This window comes from Gymnodraco acuticeps, unplaced genomic scaffold, assembly GCF_902827175.1.
Source record: "Gymnodraco acuticeps unplaced genomic scaffold, fGymAcu1.1, whole genome shotgun sequence".
Lineage (NCBI taxonomy): Eukaryota > Metazoa > Chordata > Actinopteri > Perciformes > Bathydraconidae > Gymnodraco > Gymnodraco acuticeps.
In genome coordinates, this window is record NW_022990047.1 from 2,745,534 (window position 1) to 2,771,182 (window position 25,649).

The window sequence follows — 25,649 nt, forward strand, 5'->3', positions numbered from 1 at the left end:
GTTTAGTAGTATTTTCAATGTTGTGGATGAGCCCATTAGAGACACTATATTCAAGAGGAACAAGTATTTCGCACCACCAGTATGAAATAACTGTTACTGGTGCATTTGTTTGGATTTCACACAGCAAAATAACCTGTTGTTTCGTAAAGTGAGCACTAGAGAGCGACAAATGTCAAATGATGGGATCTCCTGTGGCTGGATCTCTAGTGGCCCCTGCTGTGTGAATGTAGGTAGTACATACAAAAAACCCGCTAACATCCTTCTGTAAAAGCCTCTGTCACTGTTTCCCTGCTGGCCATTTAGGCCACCTTCAGCCGTTCAAAGGATAGGGATAGGATCAGTTAAAATAAGATTAATGTTGTCACTTTCCTTCAGCCGACTCCACGTCTGTGTGCCATGATTACCACACACTTGGCTACTATTAGGCTACTTAGTTTTATGGCTCAAACTGTCAAAACCTGTTCAAAACAATCCACAAAAACATCCCAACGACTCATATCATCTTTGTAATCATTATAGTCTTTGTCACTCGGTTACAAGTTGTCCTGCATTCCAAACCAGCCTATGTAAATGTATATCAGATGCATTTACTTCTGCAGAAAAATATCCCCTTTTTAGAAATATTATAATAGACTAGGCCTACATACATTTATTATTTTACTACAATGGTTCCCAGCCTTAAGGCCGGACCCCTCCAGAGTGTCACAAGATAAATGTGAGGGATTTGGACTATTGATAGGAGTGGGGAAAAGCTCTGATATATAAGTTTAGGCTATACATTCTTTAGATGTCTTTATTATTTCTTACCTTTTTTGTTTTTCTATTAAATATTTAGACTAGCCTAGGCCTATATAAAAAATGTGGCGTCCCACTTTAGAAACATTGGACAGCTTTCCCTTTTCTGCCTTGAACAGTTGATAAAATCACACATTCAGACACTATTTATGGTAGGGGGACATTGGCCCCATGCAAAACACAGATTCCATAAGAACAAAGGAAACTCATGTAATGCAGGATTGTGATAAAAGTCAATATATTTCACATACAATAAAAATAAATGCTGCATGTTTCAGTAAGGTTATTTGGCTATATTTGTATGTATGTTTAGAGCAATAACAAGTGCACACAATAAAACGTAGCCTACTTATATGTAAATATATATAACAGTTCTAGTGAACCATGTCTTCTGCATTTGGCCACAAGTGCTCATCCACATCCTACTGTATGTCCTGTCATAGTACAGCTGGGAGATAATAGGCTTGTTTGAGACAAGCGAGACCTGCGCAGTTGCGATCAACGTCTTGCTAGTGCGTTGCATGATGGTTAGTCATTAGGCTTGTTTGAGACAAGCGAGACTTGCGCAGTTGCGATCAACGTCTTGCTAGTGCGTTGCATGATGGTTAGTCATTTTGTCCGACTTGCTCTGGAGGCCCGCCTACATGAGACGTTGAAATCTCGCGGGACAAAGACACCCGCAGCCTTGAGAGCGAGGCGCGGCGAGGCGGCGCAGTTCCTCTCCACGGGCTGCGGAAGCGAAATGCTTGATGGGAAACGACTGGTATCTCGAGCTGAGCGCTCATTGGTGGTTTTTACCCCGTTGCTGATGAAACTCTCCAATTGGCTCGGCAAAAGTTTGTTGTTGTTTTGTGTCAGTTTTACGTCGCCACATCCATTCCCATTTTTCATCATTGTTCCACAATGTTTATCATCATGAAATTAATATCTATATATTTTATACTTGCACTGTTTACCGTTTTCATACTTTATCTTAGCATATTCATACACACTGTTCATACTGCTCACAGGCTGATATCTAGTGTATTCATACCCCTCACTGTTTATTCATCATTCAATTCATTCTATATTTTATTCTGTAGATTGTGTACATAACTTTTCACTTCACTGCTTGTTGCACCTGGTTAGAAGCTACACTGCATGTTGTTGTCTCAGTAGGCCTACCTGTAATATGTGCAATAACAATAAAGTTGAATCTAATCTTGAGCAGGAACAAATGTATTTACTTAGTACATAGGCTATCTGACATTAACGATTAAACACGTGTGCATTCTTTATAAATGCAAACCGAGTCAAGCCGACTCCGGAGGTGGCGGTATGCACCTTAAAGTTGTTTGCAATCCGCCAAAAAACCGAGAGAAGAAGAAGAAGACGAAGCCGACTCCGAGCTGTCCGACTTCAGGCGAGCTTTTTGAGACCTCCCCCGGCTGCGATCGGCTATTCTCGTCTACTTTCGAGGCGAGCCGCAACGCGTCTCAAACAAGCCTAATCTTGTTGCATGCAGGCCCCCTCCACGCAGATCACGCAGACTACGTGGGGCCTCATCTCGCGGAGGGAGCCTCATCCGTAGCGCAAATGCGGCGCACCTTTATGCGCTTATGCGAAGCGTGCCACAGTTTCGCCGCTGCGAGGCTATTAGTAGAAGTAGTTTATTTGCATTATTTATATTAAAAACTGCTCTGGAGATGTTGTCATTTCTCCACAAAAGTGAGTTACAGCAGAGGTGCCCAGTACGTCGACAGCGGGCGACCGGTCGACCGCCGGGGCAATGCTGGTAGATCGCGAGTCATTCATAAAAAAAAAAATCCTGTTCCGTTAAAATAGACAAAACAGGTTTTGATCCCTCCTCCCTTGGCCTCCCTGCCACTTAATTCAGGAGTTTACTTGATTGACAGAAAAAGCGACCTATCGCTTTCCAGTCTGTTAACCCAGAATGCAAAGCGATACAAAATCAGTCAAGTGCCGGGAAAACTCAAATTAAGTTAAAGAGACAAACAACAAAATGAGTGCGGGACCGAGCAAGAAGCTAAAGACATACCACTTCCACCCAGAATGGGAGGAAGAATATTTGTTTGTGATGTCACATTCAAAGGTTATTTGCCTTATTTGTAAAGCAAGCGTCGCTCTGCCAAAGAAAGGTAACGTGGAGAGGCATTATCGGAGTGTTGACAAGGCATATGACAGCGACTTCCCTCCGAGTAGCGAGTTGAGAAAGAGAAAGGTCATGTATTGTTGCTACACAAATATTATCTCGCAATCTTAGTGTAGCCAACTCGTTTCTAACATGCAAACAAATGTCGGTGTATTTTCGATCTTTCCAATCGAGACGAGATCTCTCTCCCCCGTCTGTGCGCGAGGGGGCGGGGCAGTTTATACACACGCGGCTGCTACAAGCAGCAACACACGGAGGAGATGGCGGAGAGAAGCGCTCCAAGGTGTGGTTAAATGTTACCCGTCTTGAGGTGGACAATGCTCGTTGCCAAGAGAGTTCAGCATGTGAGGGCGGTAACACGAGCAATGTGTCTAAACATTTAGCAAAAGTGCACCACATCCAGACGGAGGAATGCACCGGGTTCGACTGTCTTTCTAGCAGCTCTGCAGCCCCATCCACGAGTAACGTTTCCACGTCAGGTGTTATTATGTATGCTAGCAGCAACACACGCAGTTAACTCAATGATTCAAACATGGGTTAATGATTATAGGTAACTGAGTTACTCTTTATTTTGTTAAAGTTTCAGCTATTCTGTTCACAGTTCTGTCATCAGATTATTTAATACGATTTGTTAAAACATTGTTGTTTCTTTTGATGTGAAATATTATTTATTTAATTTAAATAAAAAGCAATGTTAGTTTTGTTCACAATTTGTTAATTTAATAATATATGTATTTTTGAATCAAGTATTCATCTTTATTGTCTTCATTGTTAGTTTCCACATGCCTAAAACAACCTCAAGCTAAATCTAAAAGTTGATGGCTAAACAAGAGGGTTTGAGAAATTGTGCAAGGCATACAGTAATAGTCTGAATAGTCGATTAGTCGTTTCATTAATTGATAGATTAATCGATTATCAAATTAGTCGTTTGTTGCAGCCCTATTATCCCATGTATACATAAAACGTGTTATTCAGCAACCCTTGCAATTTGGGATTTTATTTTTGGTTGGTAGACCTCGGTGAGCTGGTCATTTCAAAAGTAGCTCACCAGCCCAAAAAGTGTGGGCACCCCTGAGTTACAGGAACTGTACCCAAATCTCTGGATTGTCCTCCGCATCAGTGGCGGTTCTAGACCAATTTGACTGGAGGGGCCACTGGGGGGCCAGTTATTTTCTGAGGGGGGCACAATAAATGCAGGACGAAAAAGAGAACTAGACAGTATGAAGTAATTGCGCATAAGAAAACAATGCAATACAGTTATTGGTATTTGTTTCAGTACACTTATTTATTTCAGATAGATCTTATAGTTATTACTGTTAGCTTAAGTTATAGTGCAATGTTTGCACTAACACCATATTTATATAAAAATAAAGGCAATGAACAGTTACATCTCTACTTTACATAAGGGTGTCTGCACAATCTCACATTACAGCAACAAAATCCTGCGGTTTTTGGCAAACCGAGTATATATACATTTAAATATACATTTAAAAAAAAATTAAAATAACTTTTCATTGTTAGGGGGGCCACAGAGGAGGTCAGAGGTCAGTGTTAGGGGGGTACTGCCCCCCCCCCCCCTAGAACCGCCCCTGCTCCGCATTGCAGTAACTCTTCCTGTTACAGTTGTAACATCTCACAATGTCGCACTCGCTTGGGGCCCCAAGTTGGCCAGGGACGGCCCTGGATGTGGTCATAGCATTGCAAATGTTGTGTCAAAGGCAAGCAATGTAAAAATGATCCACATGTTATCCAACAGTTTGGAAAAAGAGAACTCACTATTGAGAAATGTTTGTCATAGGCTACATTAACAGGGCTTAGCGTGCAATATTTCAATATAATCAAAACACATGTAGCCTCACTAGTCTGTTAAGCAACCGTTATGCTACACTTATCTCTTGAAACAATACAGCCATAGGGACAAGTAAAGGTATATTTTAATGACTTTTTGGGGGGCCTACCCCGAATAAAAACAGAAACGTGTGATTGAGCGGAATTTGCTCAGAGCCTGACAGCAGCAGTCTCCTCCCCCTGAAGTGGATGTGAAGACGAGCACCCTCCGGTCTGCTTGACATACAGGAAGAAGTTAAATAAGTCTCAAAACACAGCGTTATCTTCAAAAAACGCCAACAGTTTTTTGCAGTTTCGCTCTTTTGACACTCGGTCGTCTTGCAGGATTGTAAATATTGAAGAATGAGGGTGAATCTGAAGACTGCTGCTGAACCAAAGTCCCTGTAACGTGCGGACTACTTCACCCGAAGAGAAGCGCTAGGCGTTTATAAATGGAGAAACCGGGACCTAACTAAATCGTTTGTTCAGTGAAACAAAATGTCAGAGCACAGGTCCAGTTTTCTTCACATTGGAGACATTGTGTCTCTTTACGCGGAGGGCTCGGTGAATGGCTTCATCAGTACTTTGGGGTATGTTCCTCCGCCTCTCAATTTCTACTCACTGGGGACTCCGTATGGATTAATCCTCACACCTTTAATACTTTCACTTTGCATCTGTCACCACCTAAACTTCTAACTGTGTACATACCGGTACATACGTTCCCTGCAAACTAACAAGTCAAAAGTTAAAGTGCGACTTGTGGCGGAGGCCTGTCAGGGAAAACTGCTGCTTCTCAGGAAACTTCACGTTTAGGCAAATGTAACAGGAATGCAAAGCAGCGTGTTGTCCAGGTACACTTGTGGTAATGGTTACACTCACATTTTAATTTGTTGTGGACCCCAACGTAGGGGACTTAATGGGGTACCCCATTAAGACCCTTTTTGTATTCATTTGAAGTTAGGAGAAAGAGGTTTGTTGCTCACTGCTCATCACCTGCAGCTTTAAGTCATGTAGATCCTCAAATAACATACTTTATTTGAGACCTGTGCAGAAGCATTGTGTCTGTATGTGGGTTTAATGACGCTAAGAAAACACTGCATGAATGTTACACACCTCTTGAGGTGTCTTTGTGATCTTATTGTAGTGGAGCAGTCCAATTTTAAAAGGGATTGATTAAGAAGAGAGTGATTTGGAGTTTGCTCCATAATCATCCTTCATTTAAAGCATTGGTGACCAACCTGGGGTCACAAGATAAGTAATGGGACAAGAAAGAAGAATATTTTAGACTCTTTTTTACTAATCTTTCATTTTGTGACATTCTCTGCAGTCAAATAATCGCTCACTGCTCATAGACATATTTTGATGAGGGTTTCCAAGCACACCCCTTCACTTCAAACAATAAGAACTAAGAACTTAACCTGGATTTGATAGTTATTGTTCTTCTTTCAGTTGCCTGTATGTCATACTGTTAGTTGTCAGGTTGTGTGTAGGTGTGATGGAATCTGCTTTCATTGTGTCGCTACACTTCAGTGCAAAAAAAGAAACCTTCCACCAGCAGGCTGTGGTTCTTCCTGAGCTGTGTCACCTTAAGGTGAAATACCTCACTGGTTCCCGGTGCACTCTGACCTCTTTGCCTGCAGAACAACCCTGGATAGATAGACCTGCCCTGAGGAATGAATGTGCACCACCCACCTCTGTACTCTGTTCGCCACTCTTTTTTAAAACTTCCTTTTTAAATTTCTTTCTAAACTTCAGAACAGAGGTATTTATTTGAAGTTTAAACCTCTCTTTAATGCCATGCGCTGTGGAGGATCAAAACAAGCAGAGGTCTCAGGGAAGATGGCAGCTGAAACATGTGAGCACCTTTACAAACAACCTGTTTGTAAGCAACAATGTCCCCTGCCTCATTATCTGAGTGCACACAGCTATCCTACTTTAATTTGATGAATGCGCTCTTAACAGTTAAGGCTTTTGCCTACCCAATTGCAAGCAGCACAGGGGCTATAAACTTCAAAAAGCGAACATGCACAGCGGTGATTGTTCACAGCTCATGTTGTTGTGTGGCAAAGCCGCCAAACTCTTATCAGCCTTTCAATAACTCATGTAGTGTGACAGGGGCACGGAGTATTTTATCAAGGGCTCACCAAGGCCCAGAGAGCGAGCGTCAGAGCGTGCAGGAACCACGGCCCCTGTGAGCACAATGTAACCTCGGCCTTACATGCCCTTATTTGCTTTGGATAACATTAAATCAGCTAGTTCCTCACACACCTAACAATGCAAACATTTGAAAGCTAAATTACCTTTTGACTTTCCTTTTGCGGTCATTTGGCAGAACCACAAGTGGACTTAAGTTAATTAGATCCATAATATGTTTTGTTTTATAGTAATCAATCTATTGTCTTGAATATATAGATAAGAAATACATCATAAGACACAGATACAATACTTTTGCACACATTATCTAAGTGTAAACAACATTATTTCCCCATTAATTTAGATTAATTAATAAACAGTGAAATAATGGCAGGATACATTTAACGAGGAAGTGTGTGACTCAATTAGATCACTGGGCCACTCTATCAGCACGTTGAAACATGCAATAACTGGTATTGGTTGTGAAATTTCACACTTTTCTCACAGATGAGTCATTTGTCAGTTGCCTATAGTTTTTCACTGGAAAACAATTGACAGAACAAACATCAGACCTGCTGCTCTGCAATACATGCTTTATTTTCCGGGCCTTGTTGTCTCAACACAAGCAATAGAGCTAAAATTAGCTTCTCTGTGTCCAGCCTGCTATCATTGGTTCATGTTTAACTCGGTTACGGAGCAAACTCGAGTGCCACTGTCAAAGTCTCTCTGTTTGAACTAAAGCACAGCTCTCTGCATACTGAAGGTTACTTATTTATGAGCTTGATTGACTTATCCAGAGTATTTCCTTCCTGTTTAGCCATTTAGCACTTGATTCTGCTTCCTGTTGGGCTCTATTGTGTCTCATTAAGATGTAACTCTGATATCGAGTCGGTGGAAATAGTACACAGCCTGTGGATTGACACTGATCAAGTGCTGTGGCATAAACGGCTCAGCTCACTTCAGCGGGGCTGCCAGCATTGTATGAATTGGAGGAATTGTGCATTGCATTATGTTTCTCCTCAGTGGACGGGATGAATGGATGTGTTTGTGCACCTCGGCCTTTGGTGCAAAGGGGAGAAGTGGAATGGGATGATATGGGGTTTTGACAGAAATGTATAGCTTGTGTCATAGAATACACCACAGCAAGTTGAAGTTACAATCCTTTTCTGCAGTTTTAAAGTCACAGATGGCTTTCTACCAAAGCTTAAAAACTTCTCTTACCCTCACCCTCACAGAACTGCTTGTCCAAGCATGAATTAAACCGTACTCTAAAAAAAAAAAAGTGTACTTTAACACCAGATTATCTCACTTTCACAGGTTGAGCCTTGTCTTGACATTTACAAAAAAAAGATTTCCTGAAGGGGGAATAGTGTTACCCACAGACCAAATGAAGCCTTAAATACAACCTTTACTGAAAACAACACCCAGACTTAATCAATCATATTGACACATTTCTTTAGGTGTACAAAGTAAATGCACACATCAGAAATGTCCCCCTCTGATCTATGTAATGTTTTAGGTATTCTCTTAGTGATCTCACTCGGTTTTCCATTGCCATTATTTTGCCTGCTCTCACTGCTCCACTAAATAATGGGCTGCTTTTGTTGCACCTTCACCCTGAGTCTTCTCAGTGTGGACTATTAACATAGGTGCCTGAAATGGATTCTGTTGTACATGATTTTTTTCTCAAAGCCACTTCAAAACCAGGGTTTTATATTCCAGATAAAGACCTGGGAAACTGTCCAATACAAACCCGTCCCACTGATGTATGATGTAATGAAACATATGAATACATGTTTCTTTTATTTTACATGGATGAGGTAAATTGGCCTATACGAAAACCAAACACTTGACACCTTCCCTTTCTTATGCATCATACATTCCGGCCTGTCAGCTTTTCCAGTTTCTCTTGATATCTGTAATCAGATTTTAAAAAGCAACTGAATTCAGTCCAACGTGTGAATTCCATCTACATGCAGTGCATTACTGAACCTGTCAATGAAACACCACTAGTGTGTAAAATTGTCAGTCATAAGTAAAAAAACAAAACAAGGCTAGGATGTGGGAAGCATGGCAGTTAACTTGATGACATCACTCCCATGTCCTCTAATCAACCCTGCACAGAAACCACATGCATCCTCTGCAGCCCACTGCAGCGTAGACAAGCTGCATATAGCTTAGGCTTTGTCTTAAATGTACAAAACATCTTGACTTCAAATGCTTATTTTACACACTGGCATGGTGATATCTAGTTTTGTTATGTATAATCAGTTGGGGTGGGGGAAAAATGGATTATGGTAAGAATCAAGAATATTATCTTCTAAAATCAAATCTAATCATATCTTAAAGTAAATGTTTTACAAAAGAACCATATTGCTTTTGTTTGATAATAATGCTACATACTAAGTCAAATTGAGCCCAGCATTATTGTGTCAGCTAGCCTAAGCCTACCAATGTTATGCATGGTACACGATGCACTTTATTTTTTGTATAACTTGAACCTGTTACTATTAAAGTCAACAAGACTTTTGAAATACTACCACTTTTTCAGTACAAATGTGTGCAATTTGAGCAATAATTAACGTTATCTTTTGTCTTAGGTTTGCCTTTGTGTATTAACATTATGACAATCCGTTAAAGACTTAAAACCATAAAAAGCTTGAATCTGCTTTCATGCCATAAGTTTTCCTTACTGCCTTTGTTCGCCCACACTGGACTGCAGTAGATCATGAAATTAGCACCCCCATATACTGAATCGATAACCGATTTTGAATCCCGAATAGTTTTGAAACGTATTGTAAGATACAGCAAGATTCACACACCTAATAATTAGATGTATTCACTATCAGTCTGTTCCACTCTGCACTATGGCAAACCCCGAGAGATACCAATCACTCAGTTTATCTCCATACAACCTGTACGTTGAGCAAACCCCCTGCTGGGCTGCTAATCGGAGATCAGAGTCCTGTTAAATGAGAGGAGCTCGGTCCAGATACTGGGAGAGCTCTGGGAGGAGGATGTGAAGGCGAGCAGAGCCATTCCTCTTTCTTCTGCTGCCAGCTGAGCTTTTCATCCTGCAGGTGGCTGATCAACTGTAGAGCAAGCATGGTTTCGAGCTGCTTATTCAAATGTTCTGCTTTAATAGAAGTCCGGGACTCTGCTTTGTGTATTTGCATTTGACCGTGATACCACTATCAGACTACAGTGTATAGTACACACCTTTGTTTTCAAGGCGGGTGATTTACTGGCTAACGGAACCATTGCATATATGTTTAGATATGAATAAATTATGCTGATTGAATGTTAAACTTCCTCTTCTCTGCAGGCTTGTTGATGACAGGTGTGTGGTCCAGCCTGATGCTGGAGACCTGGCCAACCCGCCCAAAAAGTTCAGAGGTGTGTACACAAATACTAGTCGCACTGGTTTTGAGGTTACACACACACACACACACACACACACACACACACACACACACACACACACACACACACTCACACTCACACTCACACTCACACACACTTCAAGGCTGACCTGAAAGTTTGCCCTCAATGTTGTTACACACTACATTGTGGTTTTAGAGAAGCGTGTATGTTTAAAAGCAAGTCTAAATAACTCTGGTGGGTAAATAACCATTAACCTCAAAAAGGCTGCTTCACCACATTAAGACCCTTGAGTGCTGCTTAACCTGACCCACAGAGTGTGTGTGCCTGAATGCTTCTCCTCCTCTGCAGATTGCCTCTTCAAGGTGTGTCCCATGAACAGATACTCGGCCCAAAAGCAGTTCTGGAAGGCCAAACAAGGGAAACAAGGGAACAACAACACACAGGGAGACCTGTTTAAGAAGTTACAGGTAGATATTCATCAGTTTTGAATTCCAATTCTGATCTCCATTTTCATTTGCAGACTAACACTTAAGTACATCTCTGTGTCTGTCTGTGTACCCAGCATGCAGCAGAACTGGAGCAGAAGCAGAACGAGTCGGAGAACAAGAAGCTCCTTGGAGAAGTTGTGAAATACAGTAATGTCATCCAGGTACAGCTCCTCAGCAAAGATCTGCGGCGTCACACTGTCTTTAGTCCAGAGCCTTGTTTTGGTTTTCTTGTTTACTAAGGTTGTGTTACTGTCACCCAATCCCTGATACCTCAGTCAGTAAGTCCACAATGGCTGTATTTGGTGTGACTGATTGCTAAACTCTTGTTTTACGAGTTTATTTGAGAAAAGCAGCAACTTTAGTGCTAATGCAAAAATGCTTTCAAGGCAGTCTCCATTGTTCCTTCAACAAACAGGCTTTTTTCAATAGAGCATGTGTTAGTATTCCCTATATCTTAGCTCCTGTTTGTTAAATGGAATAGGGCCATGTAATATGTGGTAAAACTCACACTTGAGGCCATGTAAAATAAAATATTGAACAAGCTGTTTTAAATCAAACAAAACGTTACATTGAAGGTATAATATACCTCTGTTTTTCCAAGAAAAGGAAATGTTCTCTTACACTTGTACATTTCACTTTGTACTTCCGCTATACTGCAATTCAGAGGGAAATAGTTTACTTTTGAATTGACTACAAGTATTTCATAGCTTTAATAGCTGTTACTACATATTAAAATATTTCCATTTAAAACACATGACAACCTTATAAAATATTGTGCTTTCTCATGGATTCAAACATACGGTATATTCAGTTAGAGCTGAAACAAGTAGTTGATTAATTGATTAATCTATTAGTTGATTGATAGTTGTATAAGTCAGTGTCAAACATTTCATAGTCCCAGCTTCTCAAATGTTAGTATATGCTGCTTTCCTCTAAATTGAGATAATTCATATACATTTTTTTATATTTATTGTGGTTAGACAAAATGCATTGTAAAGGTGTCACTTTACAGGGCTGTGGGTTAATGTAGTGGGAATAAAAAACAAACAAGCAAGCAAAATATACATTGAGAGTATAATCAAGTGAAAACTATCCATAAGGAAACAATATTTAGTTGGAGTCCCTATATAAATATGTCTTATTGCATGAGTAAGAATAATATAACAAATACAAGTTGTATAAAATAGTATAAAGTGTTCATTTTAGTACTTTTTATACTTCTGAGATTACATGTTTCCTAATTTTACTTAGTGCAGGTTTGAACTCTTTATGGAGTATTTCGACAGTGTCGTATGAGTAATTCACTTAATGAGTTGAGTACTTCCTCCACCCCTATGTTTCAGTATTTAATCCCTTTGACTCTTCTGTCTCAGCTGCTGCACATTAAGAGCAATAAGTACCTCACGGTGAACAAGCGTCTCCCTGCTCTGCTGGAGAAGAACGCCATGCGGGTTTCTCTGGACGCGGCCGGGAACGAGGGCTCCTGGTTCTACATCCAGCCCTTCTGGAAGCTCCGCAGCGAAGGAGATAATGTAGGCCTCCCCCTTTTCACATTACTATAGACACAGAGTACTGTTCAACAACTTAACATTCCTCGCTGTTATAAGTAAAGCAGATTTTTCATCCTGTCAGTTCGTTGTTCGTCCTGTCCCAGTAACATTTCTGATTTTGTCCTTCCTCCTTTGGCTTTAGCATCCTATGGTTAAAGGTATTGCTCCTGATTGTGCATGGTGTTTGTGCATTAGTCATATACAGAATATCATGTAAACAGCATGGATGCACCAACCTTCCCATTGCATGTTAGACTCTTAGGATGAGCTTTAAAGCATCCAGACGGTTGTTACTTGCTATCCACTGAACGTCACTGATGCTGCTTCGTGTTATTTAAAATGTTTTTAAATATTGCATGAGGCTAGTTAACATGAGATACTGTGTGGAGTCTTTTATAACTTGGATTTGGTAAGAGAGCATGTATTGTGTAACTGATGATACAATGACAGGCAGTGTACCTCTGTGTGCTGCATTCATGTCCTCTCAACACCGTATGATAAACTTGTTTGCTGTGAACTAGGGTTGGCAATAATTCAATATGATAGTTTATCGTCTTTTTAATGGTATATATATAATTGTAACGTGATGAAGTCATCCATCTAGCTATTGTGGTACACAATTATGTTGTCTAAATGAATAAATTGCACACGTACTAACTCTATTGTCATAGACAATGATCTGAAATATTTTAAAGGAATGTCATTTTAAGATTTTAGTTATTATTCATTAAACTTAACAATACTTATCAGTTCAATGTGATTACAAAAATGTCAATACGGCATAAATGTTAATTTAATTACATTTATTTTCATAAAAAATGTGTTTGTTAATTTTGCCCATATTTTTTCATTAATTTAGAAGAAATACTCATCAATATATTTATTTGATTCCCATAAAACATGCTATATCTGATGTATACTGTTATAGCATGACGATAACATATTTTTGCGATGTCACCCAGCCCCACCGCAAACAACTCACTCATGTGAAGCTCAGCCTGTTGCTGCTGCACATATCACCTTTTTGTTTTTTATTTTAAATCAGGGTATGTTTGCAGACTTTAGACAAGCCCCTTGCATGGTCACATTCTTACTTAGTCTATTTAAACACTTCTGGAAGTTTACCAGCCTGTGTCTCGCCCTGTGCTGCAATATGACCGCTGTCTCTCCTCGTGTTGAAGGTGGTGGTTGGAGACAAGGTGGTGCTGATGCCGGTGAACGCAGGGCAGCCTCTCCATGCCAGCAACATCGAGCTGCTGGACAACCTCGGCTGCAAAGAGGTGCGACTGTTTTGTCTATTGTTTATATTTGGGCTGAAACATAGTAGTCAGTTTAACACAAAATACCAATTGCTTGTCTTTTTGCTGTAGTGAATCAACCTTTTTTTCCTTAAATGTTCACAAAATACAAAAATATGTCACATTTAGCCAGGCCAAGTGTCAATACATCGGTGGTGGCTGGTGCATTTTTCTCGAGGGGGGGCTCTACCAAAATGTAAGTAAACTTATACTCAAAGCATACGTCATATTACAACGCAGGGCTATCTCAAAGGCACACAGCTCTTGATAAAGTCTATTTTAGCCTGTTTTGGCCAACCTCCTTATTATGCTTACAGATCCCTATCCTGTAGCCCTCATTGGACAGCTGTGTTTACTTTCCTAAACATGCCTAGTCACATAGCATCATCCATGTGGACTCTAGTTTGTTCATGCTTTTTAGTTTTTTCTGATATGTGCTTTAAAGGTGGGGTAGGTAATTTTGGAGAAACCAGCTCGAGTGCGCTTGAATTTGAAAATACACAGCCGGTAGAAATCTGCCACTTCCTTACAGAGCCCCTCCTCCAACACACACAAACGCGCACTTGACCAATGAGGGCACGAGATAAGTTTGTGCACAGATGGAAGGCTGACAGGCAGGTAGGCCATCCAGTTATTTTAGACGGGCCGGCTAAAATGATTGGTCGTGCTTTTTACAGTACTACGGCTTCCACAGATGACATTTTTTTATGGATTTTTTTGTCAAAGCACTTAAGCTATTCATTGCTATCGGGATGTTAAGAGCATTCCATGGAATATAACAAAAAGTGTATCTCGAGCCGGTTTCTCAAACTTACCTACCCCACCTTTAATTACTCACATCTGTCTGGATCCATGCTGGGTCTGGTCCATAGACTGGTCTGACCATGACATTTAAAAAGGGAGCCAGAGGAAGCAAAATATAGCACTGGTATTGCTACAGGTAGTTAGCTCAGCCTTCTTGCTAAACCAGCTCCTTGAAAAAGAGCATGTATACTGCCTTCCTCTGTCCTTAACTCCTGCCTATGTCAGGCTGATCAGGTCCGAGCTCTTTTACTCTCAGCTTTCCCTCCACTGTCCTCCTCTCAAAGAGTGTTTCTTTAAGTGATTAAACATCATTGTCCTTCTCCATATTCTCTATCTAGTTTTGTTTACACTCCCTCATCATCTAACTCTCTCTCATTCAAACGTCAATCACTCACTCTGGCGCTCCTGCTGCCCCCTAGTTGTTGGCGGTGTCAACAGCTGCTTGGGGCGCAGTTTGGTGCGCCCCGAGGTGCTCCTATCACTTGCATTGAAGAGGTGTGGACCGCGCATGCGCCACTTATAACGAGAGTCAATGGGTAAAGATTTCTGCGCCCCAAGCAGGAAATACGTGACTTATCAGTAACTTTAGACATCGTAAAACAATTGTTATCTATATTTTATTGTAGATTATACATTTAACTGACACCAACTATATAAAATGTACCTTATAAAAAAAATTTTAGAAAATAAAAAATCTAGAATGTGGGAAGAGGTGGGGCGCTGCCCCTTATGGGCCGGCCGCCACTGCAAAACATCACAACAAATAATAAACACACTGTACCCAAATGTGTTGTAGTGTTATGTGAAAAAGACGGAGCAATCAAACTATTCTTAAAGTACAAATAAAGAAAAATAAATGTAGAATTAACTAAACTTAGATACAAGTATAAGCAGGGAACTGAACAAATCAAAGCAGTTTTGCTAGTTAAACTATATACAGTGTTGTGGTCTTCATGATTCAATAAACTCAATAAAAGAAAGACAGCTTAAGTTATCTAAATAGTTGTTAATATTATTACATTTTGTCGTATTTCCTAAACTGGTTGAAATTTGTTAAACATTTGTTTTTGCAGGGATTTCAACAGCTGTGTGTGTGATAAACATCTTAATTTCATGTTGTGTTTTCCTCATGCTCCAGGTGAATGCTGTAAACTGTAACACCAGCTGGAAGGTCACCTTGTTCATGAAGTTCAGCGACTACAGAGAAGATGTGTTAAAGGGGGTGTGTTGTTTTATCATTTTTACATCTGTTTCCTCATGTTTTTTTAAGCAGACCAGCATCAACTCTGCTCAATCATTTTTCAACCTTCTCATGTTTTGCTTTTGCCCTCCGTCAGGGAGACGTGGTGAGGCTTTTTCACGCCGAGCAGGAGAAGTTTCTGACCGGTGACGAGTACAAGAAGCAGCAGCACGTCTTCCTAAGGACGACCCTGCGGCAGTCTGCCACCTCCGCCACCAGCTCCAAGGCTCTCTGGGAGATCGAGGTGAAACACAAACACAGGAATTAACAACATGTGCTTTGTATATATCTTTGAAATGTCAAGCCATGTTGGAGTTTGAGTAACAACCAGACATAATAATAAAAATGACCCTGCTTAAGCGGAAGTTGAGATTAACATACATTTTAATAGGAGCATTTCCTAATTATTTAGGATGCAATTTCCTCTTGGATAATACATACTGTCTGCCTTTTTTAAGCCTCTAGTTCCTTGTCATTTACTGTCTATTGTACTGTGTGTTCCTCTTTATCAGCTTGCTCTAGTGTGAGTAGAAGTTCCTGTTGTCCCTTTACTGTGTGTGCTAGTATCAACTTATGTTACCATATCAGTTGTTGACATGACGTTGCGCCAGTATGACAAACTAAAATTCCTATTGTACATTGCACAAAGGGACTTTTAGTCTGACTTACCATAGTGACAGAATTAACTGGATCTCATAAGGTTTGTAACCTTTTCTAACTCAATTAAAACAATATAATAACAAAAAGATGAAACCCTCCATCCTGCGTACATGTAACTATCATTTGTTGTGTTCCCATGCCAGGTTGTGCACTATGACCCCTGCAGAGGTGGAGCCGGCCAGTGGAACAGCCTCTTCCGCTTCAAACACCTGGCGACTGGGAATTACCTCGCAGCTGAGGTGAATTAAAAAATGTTTTAGCCCATTAAATGATTTACTCAGAGAACCATTAGAGAGCAGCCTGTCTCAGTCCTTTTTTGAACTGAGAGGCTCTTGCATTTAAAAAGATTTCAGGTGGTGTGGTGTGCTGTAGGTGGCAGTATTCCCATTGATATTGCTCCTATCACCCATCTTCTGTTGGATAGTTTGGATCTAAGGTGATGGGGATGATAATGGCAGGATAATCGTCAGTGTTTTCAATATTTGAGGTCACAGAATCACCCCTTAATTTCTCTGCAGGCGAACCCTGAATTCAAAGACAACACGGTGGAGCCCAAAGGAGAGGTGAGTCAGTCGAACAAGCACATTCAGCTGCAAAGTCACAAACACACAGTCTCACCCTGGCTGCGACTAACAGATTGTGCACATTATTAATGGGTCGGATTGACTGAAAAAGAGTGATCTAGTGACCACAAGGGATTACTCCAGTGTTTTAGTGGAAAGATCAATTATCTCAGCGCTTCAACAAACTCTGGATCTATATCTAGAAATGTCTTTCAGCTCTCAGCTACCTTGCACATTTGTATTCTGGCAGTGCGAGGAACACTCGCATAAACTCTGCCAGCCTCGCACACTTTCTCATGCACATGCTGAATTTCAGACACACAGGGGGCTCCTTACATAACGTCTGGGTGTGGGGGTGCCCTGCGAGAGGGGATGGAGGGGAGGCAGACGTGATGTCTGCTCTGCTCCACTCGCCTGTGCTAAGCTGGTGGGGTGAGTCACCAGCAGAGGAGGGGGTGAGGAAGAGGGAGAGGAGTGGGAGGATGGAGAAGCTGAGGTGTGGAGGCAGCTCTAGGGAGCTTCCCATTGACATGCAGAGAACAGTGGGAGAAATTAACCCTTGCCATTATGTGCTGCATCTGCACTGCGTTGACTGTAGCAGCCTCCGTACCGCAGTGTCTAACACCACACAGAGGAGGCTCTCTGGCTGCCGCTCATGTAATTTGATACCTCATTAGTGTTAGAAGCTGTGACGGTTTAGTTTGGCTCACATCCGTGCGTTCTCAATTATAGATCTTATCAACAGTTGGGCTCATTTATCAGAGTTTATGTGTGGAAAGATATGTTAACTTGGAAGAAAACATGTCTATGCTTCGCCTTGAATGCACTTACTAATACTAAACATAACAAGTGTCATTTGAATTAGGCTGTTGAATTTAGAAAACAATACAATTTATGAACAAATGTCAAATGTGTGCGTGCAGATATACATTTTGACCCTTTACTGATGGACACGAAAACAACAAGGTGTTATCCTGCTGTGCAAACTGCCTTTAGCACTACACTATTAATCATTAGCGGACAGTAGGACATTTTAAGTTATTGTAACATTTCACTATAATATCCTGTGTAGTTTTCATTGTTGATGCCATAGTGTAAAAATAATTTACCAAACATTGTTGCAGCTATATAATTTAGAAAATGTGCCTTTTTTCTGAACCTTTTTTATTAGAAATGGGGTTATTCTGATCTATCATTTTGTCCGTAAAATATCAGAACATGCAAGTTTCCAAAGTCTAAATGCGGCTATATAGTTTGTTTTACTGAACCAACACTAAATTAAAAAAAAGATATTCAATCTGCTGTCAAATATGACCAATCAGTATATTTGATAGGCTTGAACCAGTCAATGATTAGATTTTTTTTAATAAACTATTAGTACATACAAATGTTCCCCATGTTTAAAGATTGTCAGCGGATAATATAATCCACTGTGTCAGACATTGATGAAGGATTTAACTGTCTTTGCCATTCAAGCTTTAAACTACAGATGCTAATTTCTACTGTGTGTGTTTTGCAGAATGAGACAGACACTTTGTTCTCTAAGAGGAAGCACCAAGCAGCAGAGAAGATTGCTTTCACCCTGGTTTCTGTTCCCCATGGGAACGACATTGCCTCTCTGTTTGAGCTGGATGCCACCACTCTGCAGCGAGCCGACTGCCTGGTGCCCAGGTCAGTCACTCACATGGGGGGGCAACGGCAACAACAACAGGTTACATCTGCTGTCGTTTTATCCACAGGGGGCATTTTTCACCACTCTTCACAGAACATTTTCATATTTTGATTCCAATCCAAAATAAACCAACACTTGCTCCTGGAAATGCTCACAAATAATTGGACCTGGAATAGAAGCTAGTGGGAGTTTCTTATTTAATTTGCATGATATACGCACCATACACACGCAAAGATGATCATTTTAACATGCGAACACGTTCTCATGACAATGCTTGCCTGCTGACAGTCAAGTTCACTATAGGCCTACACTTTCGTGGGATCTTTTTTATAGTTTAGCAAATCCCCCAAAAAATCCCACGAAAGTTAAAATCAAGTTATAATGAACCTGACTATGATGTTTAGCAGGCATAATGTATTCCATGTATTCCATTTTCATATTAATTTAGCGTGTTAGCATGCATAAGCTAGCTAATTTCTGAGGCTGCTGGGCTGCTTTTGAAGTTATTCGGTCATAAATAACAATAATGTTTTTTGGACACATTTGAATTTTGACTTGATGATTTGTCTTGGTAAACATAATATGAACAGTTATGTTTTTACAATTTTATCCTGAGGATAACATAAATATCTGGGCCAAATCTCATGACTATTCCATAGTTGTAAAGATATTTATGTCCTGATCAAACGACATGACACAAATGCCATGCCTCAAGACATGCTAGCAGCTAATTGACACTTGATACTTTTTAGTTCAAGTACAGCAGCAAGCATACAATCAACTTAAAATGAATGTGGTGTTAATGATTGGTTCCATCCTTCCCCAGAAACTCATATGTGAGACTAAGGCACCTGTGCACCAACACCTGGGTGACGAGCACTAACGTCCCCATCGATGCAGAGGAGGAGCGTCCGGTCATGCTCAAGGTATACACCTTTCCACATGTATTGTTGACATGAATGTTTAGTGTTTCTTTTTGTTTTTGTTTTGTTATAACGCCTTGTGCGGAATGCTTTGGCAAAGTGTAATATGTGGTCATGCCAATAAAGCCCCTTTGTATTGTATTGTATTGTATTGTATACACACACCCACATACACTAACACACATTCACAAGTAAAACAAATATGAATGCATTATTTAAACATTTATTTTGGCTGTCACAATAGATTGGCACCTGTTCTACGAAAGAGGACAAAGAGGCTTTTGCCATCGTATCTGTTCCTCTGTCCGAGGTCAGAGACTTGGACTTTGCCAACGATGCCAGCAAGGTGCTGGAGTCCACCGTGAGGAAGCTGCAGTATGGCAACATCGCTCAGAACGAGAGGAGGTACAGAGGCGTGAGCGTGACGACTCAGGTGACACGAGATGATGTGCATATTTTATGATCTCATGTTTTTTTTGCCCTTCATATATTTTTCAGGTTTGTGACTAAGCTCCTGGAAGACCTGGCTTTCTTTGTGTGTGTGGTACCAAACAACGGCCAGGATGTTCTCTCTGTGGTGACCTCCACTCCCAACCGAGAGAGGCAGAAACTCATGAGGGAACAGAACATCCTCGCCCAGGTCAGCACCAGTACAGCACTTGTCTAGCTCTACAGAATGCAGATGAATCTTAGGTTTAACTCGGAGTTCAGTGAGGACAGTGATGCCAAGTGAAAAACGTATTATCAGATTACTATTGGGTGATATTTTATAATAACTACAGATTGGCCATAAACAACCAGTGTGTAGAATAATGTAGGCTCTTATGGCATAAAAAGATCACAATATTCATAACTATGTTTCAGTTAGTGTAAAAACACCTGAAGCTAAGAGATGTTGTGTTTTTATTGCCTGAGAATGAGCTCTTTGTTCCAACATAGTCCTCTTACTGGGTCTGCCATGTTGCATCGCAATGTTTTAACTAGACCTTTAAGATGTTAAAAATGTGCAAGTGTCTGTAGATTGGGGACACTTGACTTGCATTGCCCAGTGTTTACCTTTGCCATATGACATTAAGGAGGCTGGTGTTAAATTACAGGCTGTTTTTAACATTATTCAGACTCCGCTCGCTGAGCTTAAGCTTCTTTTAAATGTTGATAAAACTAAGGTAATGCTCTTTTCAAAAGCTAAAAAGACTACAGACACTGCTTTGGATATTGTTACTATGCAAGGACAAGTACTCAAAGTGGTTACCCGTTATAAATACCTAGGTATCTGGCTTGATGATTGTCTTACTTTTAAACTTCAGGTCATTAATCTGCTTAAAAAGCTGAGGGTTAGACTAGGTTTCTTTTTCAGAAACAAGTCCTGTTTCTCTTTTGAAGCCAGGAAAAGGCTAGTCACTCCGACCTTTTTACCTGTGCTGGACTATGGTGATTTGATCTATATGAATGCACCTGCCTATTGCCTGGAAAAGTTAGATGCCGCGTATCACAGTGCCCTGAGATTTTTTTACTAACTGTAAAGCACTTACTCATCACTGTACCCTGTATGCCAAGGCAGGTCTGCCTTCACTAACTGTACGGAGGCTCAGTCATTGGTACACGTTTATTTATAAAGCTTTGTTGGGTAAACTACCTTTTTATATCTGCTCTCTGATCTCTCGACGAATTGAAAGTACGTATTGCCTGAGATCTCATGATGTGGTTTTATTAAATGTGCCAAGTGCTAGGACTGTCTTAGGGAAGAAAGCTTTTAGTTGTGCAGTGCCACTAAATTGGAACAGTCTGCAAACATGTTTAAAACTGAGCACTTTGGTTCCCCTGCATCATTTTAAAACTCAGCTGGCTGACATGCTGTTTGATACTCATGGTACCTGTCTCTGTAAATAGAGTTTGTAATCTGTACCCTGTACATTATGTTGTATGTCATCCTTATTGTTGTTATGTTGTTTTTATGTTACATGTGTAACTAATGTCCTGCAGGTCACCCTTGAAAAAGAGATCTTTTGATCTCAAGGGGCTTTCACCTGGTTAAATAAAGGCTACAAACAAACAAACAAACAGGAGACCTGTTATCCAGCATTTCTAACCTTCATTAATAACACTTTATAGACAGTGAATATTGCAATGCTTAGTATTTAGGTTCTTGGTTGAACAAACGGTATTCATGGGTTTCTGTTCCTCCAGATCTTTGGCATCCTGAAGGCTCCGTTCACAGACCAGGGCGATGGTCCGATGCTTAAGCTGGAGGATCTGGGAGACCAGCGCTACGCTCACTTCAAGTACATGTTGAGACTCTGCTACAGGGTGCTCCGCCACTCCCAACAGGACTATCGCAAGAACCAGGCAGGTTCCCTCCGTCTACACAATGAAGCTGTCATCACGCTCATTATCACGGGCAGAGAAAGCTGACTTATGACTGGGATCATATCAGTATATAGATTCTGGCAGACTGCCACTGGATGCAATATTGGATCAGAAAAATGAACTCATGTTATGTGATGATTTATGCCTTTATGCCATATTCACTACTTTTGAAGTGGGTAAAAGAAAGGTATACCTGCTTTTAACAAATCAACTAAATATACAACATTTTCTAGTGACACATTTTGGAAGATGTGCTCACTTTTCTAAATTCAATTCCATACAAAGTTAATATTTTTGTTATTTTGTGTGCTCATTAACCAAACTTGCCTATTGTGCAACCTCACTTGCTCTTTGCTACATTTTAATTTAGCTAATGCTGCATTTTACAAGCTAAAATGTAGAACGTAGATGAATTGATAGAACCCAACCCCTTGATGAAAACAGTCATTATTTGCTGCCGTTGCCTAATTCTAAATAAATCATGTTGAGCTGTTCAGTGGCTAAAAGGCTGCAGGTGTGACAGCCTGCTCTCAGTTCACTATGTGTAACCTTTTGAATCATTTTGTTTATCTTTTTTTATGAAAATGTTATCTTGTTTTCCAACTTCTCCCTGGGTGATGGTGAAATGAACACATAGCGATTCGGCAAATGTTTATGCTCTCTGTATTTCCCAGACTTTTTTCTCTTAACTTCACCTTACCACCATTTCTATCTTTTTTTATAACCAATATTCTCTTGTGCCACGTAGGAATATATAGCCAAAAAGTTCTCAATCATGCAGTCTCAGATTGGGTATGAGATCTTGGCTGAGGACACAATCACTGCCCTGCTGCACAACAACCGCAAGCTGCTGGAAAAACACATCACAGCCAAAGAGATCGAGACCTTCGTCAGCCTGCTGAGGCGCAACAGAGAGCCCAGGTCAGACATAGACACCTCCAGGAGATTAAACGACCAGAGAGGAAAATGATATATATCTAGAAATCAGACACAGTGCATGAAAATTAGCAGTCCTACATATGACTTTTGTTGCAATTGGTTGATTTTTCGAACACAGAGACAGAACACTGACACAGGAACACGGTATAACGCACAATAATGCAACCGGTACATCTTCTTATCTACTTAGCTCTACTTTTGTGAAATTTGAAATGTTCATTTTTCTTTTTTGAATAATAAAATATCAATGTTATTTTTTCCTGAACAACACTTTAATAGGGTTCAAGGTTCTTTATTGTCAAACTAACATAGCTACAGAGTAATTATGTCGTTGAAAAATCTTAGGTCACAGGCTTCTCCAACAATGCAACACAATAATACAGATAAGCAGACAATATTAAAACAATATTAAAATATACTATATTAAAAGTAATACAAAAAGAAAAATAGTTTTGAAAAAAGTGAGAAAAAAAAGTGGAATATTGCAATACGAGTATATATACAAGTAATATACCTTAATATTAAGATAAATGGAAATAGGAAAGGATTTAACGGCATTGAAACAATAAATATATAAATATAATAATAAATAAAATATACGTGTTTTCCTCCATTATATATTATAAGATTTCAGTTATTGTGGTTCCGCTGCTTTATAAAGAATATACTGTGAACTACATACTGTAAGAGAGTTTTTAGATGGAAATAGAAGAGACAAAGATGTTATAGGAACACACACAAACTTCATGTGTACAATCAGTTTATGAACTCCTTTGCTGTAACACTTGTGTGTAAAACATTTGTTAAACATGGTGATTCATCTCTGCTCTTTCAGATTCCTGGATTATCTGTCTGATCTCTGCGTGTCCAACAAAACTGCCATCCCCGTCACACAGGAGCTCATCTGTAAATTTATGCTGAACCCCACCAACGCAGATATCCTCATCCAGACCAAGTGAGTCACACCCTGTGGATCTATTTTTAAGCATCCAAGTTGATCCTTTTCTAGTTCAGATCATCATGTACAAACACGCACATTCAGTACGCTCTGAAGCATGTGCTGCTTCCTCCAGGGGCCCTGTTGAGAAAAATATATTTTCAGCAGCAGCATCACGTCAGAATGTTATGTGTGCAATTTTTCTAGTAACTGCTTTATGTCACACTCTCTCCCTCCCTTCTCCCACCAGACTAATCCCTAACACGGAGGCCACCCTGGAGTCCTCTCTGCTGCAGGAGGAGGTGGAGGAGGAGGAGGAGGTGTGGCTCTACTGGATCGACAGCCACAAGGAGCCTCACGGAAAATCCATCCGCCACCTGGCCCAGGACGCCAAGGGCACCCACAAGATGGATGTAGACATTGTCACCTATTACAGGTGACGCTGGAATACTTGCTTCTAGTTCCTCAGTGTACTACTCCTTCCTTCCCCAGCAACACAAAACTAGCTGAAACAAATATATAACTTTCTATGCCTATAATGCATGATAAACATACTTATAAGGCATTATAATCTGCTATTAGCATCACTTTAACAATCATCATAACACTAGACCATAAGACTATTAAACACATGTGTAAAGAACATTCATCTGTTTGCATCTTGCAAATTATTTATCTATATATCATATTCCATTTACTTGTATTTAGACTCTAATGGCACTATTTTTTTTTAAATTTGTATTTACTTGCACATCTCAAAACATTCTCTTGTACTATTTTCTTTGTTTTTATTTGTTATATGTCCTATATATTCATGTTGCACTGTTGGAGGAGCCTGTGACTTACGTTTTCCATTGCCATATCTACACTGTAACTAATTTGCACATGACAATAAAGCCTTGAATCTTGAATCTTTACGTTTATATAGCCCTTTTGAAATAATACTTTATTAAACTGGGCAATCACTGACATTTTCTTATCTACCATTATCTTCCACCTTCTGCAATCTGCAATAAAAACATGTCCTTCTCCTCCCGTAGGTACCAGTTGAACCTCTTTGCTAAAATGTGTCTGGACCGCCAGTACCTAGCCATCAATCAGATCTCCTGTCAGCTACCAGTGGATCTGATCCTGCGCTGCATGTTCGACGACTGCCTGCCCTACAACCTCCGAGCCTCCTTCTGCCGCCTCATGCTGCACATGCATGTGGACCGGGACCCTCAGGAGGCCGTGGTGCCTGTACGCTACGCCCGCCTCTGGACAGAGATCCCCTCCAAGATCACCATCCATGAGTGAGTGTTTATCTGTGTGACTATGCGTGTTATGTACAACTTTTTTTTGTGATCCAACACAAACAGATTTTGCTCTTTTACAGGTATGAGTACGAGTCCACTGACACGTCAACAGACGAGATGAAGAAGAAGTTTGCTCACACCATGGAGTTCGTGGAAGAATACCTTAAAGATGTGGTCAGCCAGCCGTTTCCATTTGGGGATAAAGACAAGAATGAACTCACGCTAGAGGTGAAATAAACTCTTCAGACTACTTTCATCCACACTTATTTTCCAAGATACAGAAGTCTTCTTCAGTCTTAAATTGTGCTCTATAAATTAGATTCAATGTGCCACTGTTAAGGTTTTTAACACCACAATGTTTTCCCTCTGTCTTCCAGGTGGTGAATCTGGCTCGTAACCTGGTGTACTTTGGGTTCTATAGCTTCAGTGAGCTGCTGCGCCTCACACGCACTCTGCTGGCCATCCTGGATATTGTCCAGCACCCACTCACCTTCATGAACAAGCTCAACAAGAGCCCAGAGGCCGGTCAGTGCACAGCATCAGTGCTTCATTCATTCCGTTGGCAACTTTGTTATTTAGCACTTAAATAAAAGATAGAAAGTTTAAACCTAATGAATAGAAT

At 40.4% G+C, this 25,649-nt stretch overlaps 1 protein-coding gene across 1 annotated transcript in view; it reads left to right on the plus strand.

Moving 5' to 3' along the window:
• Positions 1-4,951: 4,951 nt before the first annotated feature.
• itpr2 (inositol 1,4,5-trisphosphate receptor, type 2) overlaps positions 4,952-25,649 on the plus strand; it is a 57,385-nt gene continuing 36,687 nt past the window's right edge. Inside the window, exons 1-21 of the mRNA XM_034215539.1 lie at positions 4,952-5,364; positions 10,233-10,303; positions 10,640-10,758; positions 10,854-10,940; positions 12,153-12,311; positions 13,511-13,609; positions 15,570-15,653; positions 15,769-15,915; positions 16,475-16,570; positions 16,850-16,894; positions 18,414-18,565; positions 19,393-19,492; positions 19,734-19,894; positions 19,988-20,129; positions 21,677-21,835; positions 22,605-22,777; positions 23,631-23,750; positions 23,983-24,168; positions 24,773-25,024; positions 25,108-25,255; positions 25,405-25,552. Of these exons, the coding sequence (XP_034071430.1) occupies positions 5,273-5,364; positions 10,233-10,303; positions 10,640-10,758; positions 10,854-10,940; positions 12,153-12,311; positions 13,511-13,609; positions 15,570-15,653; positions 15,769-15,915; positions 16,475-16,570; positions 16,850-16,894; positions 18,414-18,565; positions 19,393-19,492; positions 19,734-19,894; positions 19,988-20,129; positions 21,677-21,835; positions 22,605-22,777; positions 23,631-23,750; positions 23,983-24,168; positions 24,773-25,024; positions 25,108-25,255; positions 25,405-25,552 (2,740 nt within the window). The 5' untranslated portion in view covers positions 4,952-5,272. The remainder of the gene's footprint in view (positions 5,365-10,232; positions 10,304-10,639; positions 10,759-10,853; positions 10,941-12,152; positions 12,312-13,510; positions 13,610-15,569; positions 15,654-15,768; positions 15,916-16,474; positions 16,571-16,849; positions 16,895-18,413; positions 18,566-19,392; positions 19,493-19,733; positions 19,895-19,987; positions 20,130-21,676; positions 21,836-22,604; positions 22,778-23,630; positions 23,751-23,982; positions 24,169-24,772; positions 25,025-25,107; positions 25,256-25,404; positions 25,553-25,649) is intronic.